The following is a 6,053-nucleotide window of genomic DNA, read 5'->3' as shown; positions in this document are numbered from 1 at the left end:
GTAACACACCAAACCGTCAAACTAGCACCAACGAAAGCTGCCAACGCAGTAAAGCACACTGATGAAACCAAATCGGCAGGCGCTCAAAAACTGCCCGGTGGCCGGCTGTCGGCTTGGTGTATTCCAGGCTATACAGTGACTATGACGACACAGCTGCCACCACTCTCTTCATTTTCATTTGACAAAAACATTAAGACAATAGAAAAGACAACAGGGCACTCCAGATGGTTTATAAAGCCAGTCTCCTTTATTTTGGTGGTTCTGTACACATCAAACACATAATGATTGGCATGGGCTGACACTTGTCTGTGGTTCTTTCTGTCACCTTTAGTGAAGTGTCTCTATTAGCTAACAGTAAACACGAGAGCATAAAAGAGAAAAAGCTAAAAAGTGCAAAAAAACAAAACAACACTTTCTCTGCAATTAAAACAAACAGAAATAGCAGTACGGCAGTCAGTGTCCGTCGCTATGAGGTCGTGTCATATCCGTCCTGTCATGGTCATGCGTCATGTCACTTAAAACTCTGTAAGAACAAAGACAACACAGTTAAACACCGCGTCCACAGAGGAACAGCAGAATACAGTCTGGATAAACCTCAAGCATCGTCTGCCAGACCTAATCATTATGTTTTGGTCATTTGGACAAATCGTGGCAAAAATCTAGAAGGCTAAAAAAGTGATCACAAACAATATGCTTCAAATCTTATCAAATATAAAGAAGAGATATGATGTTGATAACACTGCACATTTAAATATGCAAGAACGAGCGTTTACTTCTACTGTTTACTTCTCATCTCTGGCCGAGTTCAGTCCCAACTATGATAAAAACACACCTGAACAAGCTAATTCGCGTCTTCAGGAACAGACGCGTTCAACTTCATGCGGGGCTACGCAGATTGCTTGGCGTGTCGCATGAAAGTACCGCAAGATAAAAAATGCATACGGCGCATTTGGCACTTGAATCGTTCTCGCTGTACCATTATGTCACATGCCGTTTGATTTGCGTAGCGCCGCATCAAGTTGATCGAATCTGATGCTGATTAGTTTGTTCAGGTGTGTTTTATCAGAGTTGGGGCTAAACTCGGCAGGAAAATGGATCTGGCGGGCCAGAGTTGAGAACCACTGGTCTAACCGATATCAAACTGTCATGTAAGTGACCTACAAAGACACACATTCCTTCCTGTAAGTAGTCCAAAAAAATGTTAAACCGAGGATTGTTCGTTTCAAGTAGCGTGTGAGCTATCAGCTCCTGAAAGAAAGACGGGCATTAATACAAAAGAGGTTTGGGTAAACGTAAGGATTCAATTCGCACCACAGGATGTTCTGTGGGTCACAACTGGAATGACAGGAAGTCCAGTTTACTGAATCACAAGAAATACAACACTGTCACAGTTCTTTAGAAGGTTTTTTTGTTGTTGCTGTGATGTAACAAATGCTGCATCATTTATTTTGACCAATTTCACAATTACATTAAATCCCTGATATGCAGAATATTTTTCTTCAGTTGCTTAAACATATCAAACTAAGTTTAGAGAAACAACTGTAATTATGTCCACAAAACTGTGTTCACGCTATCTTACCTACTGAGCTGACTTACCTGTGATGGTGGTAAGGTCAAAGGTCAGTAGGTTCTCTGTCGTTTGTGTGACTCCTCTTTTGGCGGGTCTGCCAGCAAGACCTTCATCTTGACCCCGTTCACCACTTTACCGTGCAGCGCTGCTATGGCATCCATGGCGTGCCTTCTGTCAGCGTACTTTACATAGCCCAGGTTCCGGCCGGGAACCAGGTAAACATCCATTAGGGAACCAAAACGACTGCACAGGGAAAACGCAACACTGTCAACCGTCGACTAATATAAATAAATTGAATAAAACAAATGTGTACGGAGTGAGGGATGTGTGGAAATCAGAAAGATGATGCCGTGTGGAAAATCTTTTGTGGTGGGCTGGTTAAAACCGTGTGATGTATCCTGTTCCAGAGTTCTCCATTTTTGACAGTTACTGGAAGAAGCGTGCAAATGTAAATGTAACATAAAAGCAGAAACACACTCACCAGAACACATCCTCCAGCACATCCACAGGCAGGGGTGAGGGGTTGAATATGACAAAGAGTCTCTCTTTAGCCACACTTTCATGCGGGGCCAGTTTCCTCGGGGGAGGCAGAGCTACATCCGTCTGCACGCGGCTCTTTGGGAGTGCAGGAGCCGATGCAAAGCCCTGCAGGAGAGAGATCACACTTATCTATATATTAAACAAACTTTAAATGCGTTCTAAAAACCAGTTTTCAGCCCTAGTCTTGGTCATTTGAGATGTTTTGAAATACTATTTAAAGAGCATGCATGTGGATTACTTCTTTACCAAAACACCAAACATAACCACCCAACCTTCTCTCTTATTTGAGAGATGTGGGAAATGTTGCGCACCATGCTGGTCTTCATGAGCTGTGTACTGGAGGGTCCGTTCCAGACCACAGACATCATCTGAGCGGCTACAAGCTGCATGGCCATCCTCCCTACAAGACTGAACACACAGACAGACGCAACATAAAGTGACTCAATGACATCACTTCACTATTGATGAGCTCTATACACACCGGACAAGCATTTCCCGTAACATACACATGACTAGGGATGTGGCGGTGATTACATTTTCCCACCGGTTGATAGACGTGTAAAAACACAGGTAGCACCGGTGGCACCGGGGGTGAGGGGTTTGCTGTGGGGTGGTCGAAGTTGCGGCCATGCGCATGACGCATTTTACTTTCAGTTTTAAATTAGCGGCAATTCAGGAACGGCAATTGCTTAAATTAATGGTGGGTTCAATATCTTTCTTAATAAAAACCCACAACACTACAAAAAAGTACAATGACATTTTCTAATATTAAACACAGACCTTACAAAACGAATAACCACTGCACACACCATGCAAAAAATAAGAAACAAATATAAAGTACCTTAACGTCAGATAGGTTGCCTTAACAAAACGAATAATCACGATACACATCAAGCAAAAAACAAGAAACGAATAAGAAAGGGAATATGAAATGAAAAACGATTATGTTAAATAAATGGCAAAGCACCGGCTTTTTAAAATGAGAAGAAATAGAAAATTAAACGTAACCGGCTCTTGATGACAGTGCTTACATATTCTACTACATATTCTTTGTCAGAAAAGCCTCCGCCAATAAAATCTGACTCCTGCTGCTGATCTTTGCTGCGACACTTGTTCCGCTTACGCTGAATGCAGCAGTCGTGTTCAGACGCGCAACTGTGGTTTGGTCTTTAACTAAACTAAGTCATTTATTACTATAAAAATTCAAAATGGCGGCGGGGGACAAGTGATGTAATCGTTTGGTGGGTGGACAACGTGCATCACTGGTGACACCGACTATCGCAACAAGCCTACACATGACGGCCATAAATAAGGGCCTACAGAACTATATACACACGGAGGTATTTTCATAATAAAATATGATGAATGTAAAGCGGTGTCTGTACCTGGTCTTGTCCTCTCCATCATCTATATAAGTTACTGAGAGAAGGTTTCCGGGAGGATACTCGAAACCACTCAGCTTCTCTTTGGCATAAACGGCAGAGCCCAGATTGTTATAGCGGACTATAGCCTGCCCTGTAGATCACACACACACAGTAAATGAATAACTGGCTTAGTGAAAACATCTGCGTTGCATGGTTATAGTGTGGGGTGTCTGACCTTTGTTAAAGCCGTATTGGTCTCTCTGCATCTCACATAAATCCATGCCTGGGATGAGATCGAACAGCCCATAGATCTGTTCCTGTGTGACCGCTGCTCGTGACGTGACCATCAGGCAGCGGGTGATTATGTCAGAGCTCCACGCATCTCCTGCACTGTATCTCGCAGAGTCGTGAGCTGCAGGAAACATGTTTTATTTTACTGGGATAGAAGATAACTCTTTAGTTGAGGCAAGCCTGTTCATCTTCACATGTACGCACACACACACACATGAAAACATGGCATTTTTTTTAAGATGGTTTCATACTCACCAAATGCGGATGTGCTGGGGCCTGGATCGCTTCCGGAGTGCTCCGGTCTGGAGCTTGTGGCATACTCGCTGTCTGCCGATGCGTTTTTGGTTCTCGGTTCAGCTAAAATGGCTCTAAAGGCTACAGAGACAGACGACATAAAAGCTCATCTGAAAGCAACAGCGAGTTACAGACACAGTATAAATTCTGAAATACTCAACTCTTATCACAGTTCTCTATGGCTCGAGCGGCATATGAAGGCCTGTGGTATCTTACATATCCCAGACCTTTACTTTCCCCCGTGGTCTTATTTCTTATAACAATGGCATACTCTATATCGCCATACTCCTGCAGCACAGATACATGTTTTTATTAAGAGATATAAATAAACACACACAAAAACAAATACAAAAACAGATTGATTGAATGATTTTATACCAAAATCGAAAGAAAATGGAAATTATTTTAGATGTTTCTTATTTAGGTTGACATGTTTCGGTGAGAATGAAGAATAATCCATCAAAACAAAAACATACCTTAAAGGTTTCTTTCAAGTCCTCCTCCGTGAAGGTTTTTGGGATCATGACAAATATTCTGGTGAGCTCCTCGTCCTCCACATCCCGGTGATTTCCAGAAGATCTGGACTGTGCGATGAACACCTGCATGAGTGAGAAGCATCAGGTCTCCAAATAATCATAACATATCAAAAATATTGCGTTTTATTATTATCATTAAAACAACATTGATCACATGGTCAGCGTAACGTTAAACTTAGCCAGAAACGCCAGCCCAACACATCATACTAAAAATACTGAAACTTGTAGCATGTACTATTGTAAACGGCTGTAAATAACGGTAGTTTGTACTTGATTACAGTCGTTTGTATTAACTATAGCGAAGTGAATAAACTGTAGGAAATACTGAAGTTTACTATTAATTACTAACACTATAGTAAGTTATCTGGAAAGGCTCTGTGAAGCAATGATCATTTATGTATGAAGAACCTTTATGGGTTTAGTTCCTTCGGCCAGGCATTTTCCGTGCATCTCCTCCATAGCAGTGCAAGCTTGAGAAGACTTCGCGTACTTCACAAACGAAACTCCTTTCGACTCTTTCGTGTGTTTGTCTTTCACCACCCAGAAGTCCTGAATCACCCCGAAGCGTGTGAAATGCTCTCGGATGACATCTTCAGAGACTGATTTACTGGTGACGAGAAACAGACGACTGTTCGGCGGCTCGTCCAGATATGAAGACGGTCTGTGACTTTCATCCATGTTTATAACTGTAAGGAATGAAATGACAATGACTGCTGTACTTAACCACATATACCGAGAAAAGTAAAGTTTTACTAAATCACTAAAGTGATCTTAAAATTCAAGTAACAAGTAGGTTCTTTGTTATCTAGAACAGTGCAAGCATTTATACGACGACGCTACTGGACGGGTGACAAGCGCAATGGGCGCATTACCGCCACCTGCTGGACTGGAGCGTGACTCTCAACTTCATCTTTCATTCACTGGAACCTCAGCCGGTTTGTGGTTGCATTTACAGCTGGTCCATCTCTTGTCCTATGGAAGCCCATTTCCGCCATGTGATAAAAAAAATCAGACTCTAAAAATTCAAAATCATGAGATAAAAAGTCAAAATTATGAGATAAAAAGTCATAGTTATGAGATAAAAAGTCAAAATTATTAGATAAAAAGTCATAATTATGAGATAAAAAGTCATAATTATGAGATAAAAAATCAAAATTATGAGATTGAAAATCATAATTATGAGATTAAAAAAACGAAATTATGAGATTGAAAATCGTAATTATGATTTAACATGCGCAGTGCAGGCAAGACACTGCACGCTTGCGACATCCGTTGCTTAATACGGTGTAAATATAAATAACTGTACATTTTTTATTTTATTTAATTAGGCTGAAACAAGCAACCTGATTCATTTGTTTTGAACTGATCCGAAGTCCCATTTTAGAAGCCTCATCAAACAGAAAAATTACTAAAATACTACAAATTGACAGGCCACATTTTAGAATTTTAGTACTCATC

At 41.2% G+C, this 6,053-nt stretch overlaps 1 protein-coding gene across 2 annotated transcripts; it reads right to left on the bottom strand.

Moving 5' to 3' along the window:
- Positions 1-225: 225 nt before the first annotated feature.
- rbm45 (RNA binding motif protein 45) lies at positions 226-5,460 on the bottom strand. 2 transcript variants are annotated; one of them, XM_057335715.1, is made up of 10 exons: positions 5,004-5,460; positions 4,536-4,658; positions 4,221-4,347; positions 4,021-4,140; positions 3,710-3,886; positions 3,496-3,625; positions 2,422-2,518; positions 2,052-2,215; positions 1,597-1,813; positions 226-523 (listed from the first exon to the last, which is right to left on the bottom strand). In XM_057335715.1, the coding sequence occupies exons 1-9, from the start codon at positions 5,322-5,324 to the stop codon at positions 1,621-1,623; spliced, it is 1,452 nt and encodes a 483-aa protein (XP_057191698.1). In that variant the 5' UTR covers positions 5,325-5,460; the 3' UTR covers positions 226-523; positions 1,597-1,620. The 2 variants fall into 2 exon arrangements, with proteins under 2 accessions (XP_057191698.1, XP_057191696.1); XM_057335713.1 differs by having other exon boundaries at positions 226-1,813.
- Positions 5,461-6,053: the final 593 nt, after the last annotated feature.

This window comes from Triplophysa rosa, linkage group LG6, assembly GCF_024868665.1.
Source record: "Triplophysa rosa linkage group LG6, Trosa_1v2, whole genome shotgun sequence".
Lineage (NCBI taxonomy): Eukaryota > Metazoa > Chordata > Actinopteri > Cypriniformes > Nemacheilidae > Triplophysa > Triplophysa rosa.
This window is presented reverse-complemented; position numbering and strand designations above follow the sequence as displayed.

Excerpts from the sequence above, each read along its gene's own strand:
- rbm45 (XM_057335713.1), bottom strand. The coding sequence starts at position 5,324 with ATGTGGTTAAGTACAGCAGTCATTGTCATTTCATTCCTTACAGTTATA. Across the intron at positions 4,659-5,003 it reads AAGGAACTAAACCCATAAAG|GTGTTCATCGCACAGTCCAG; the intron begins GTTCTTCATACA and ends TCACTCATGCAG. Across the intron at positions 2,216-2,421 it reads AGCTCATGAAGACCAGCATG|GGCTTTGCATCGGCTCCTGC; the intron begins GTGCGCAACATT and ends TCTCTCCTGCAG.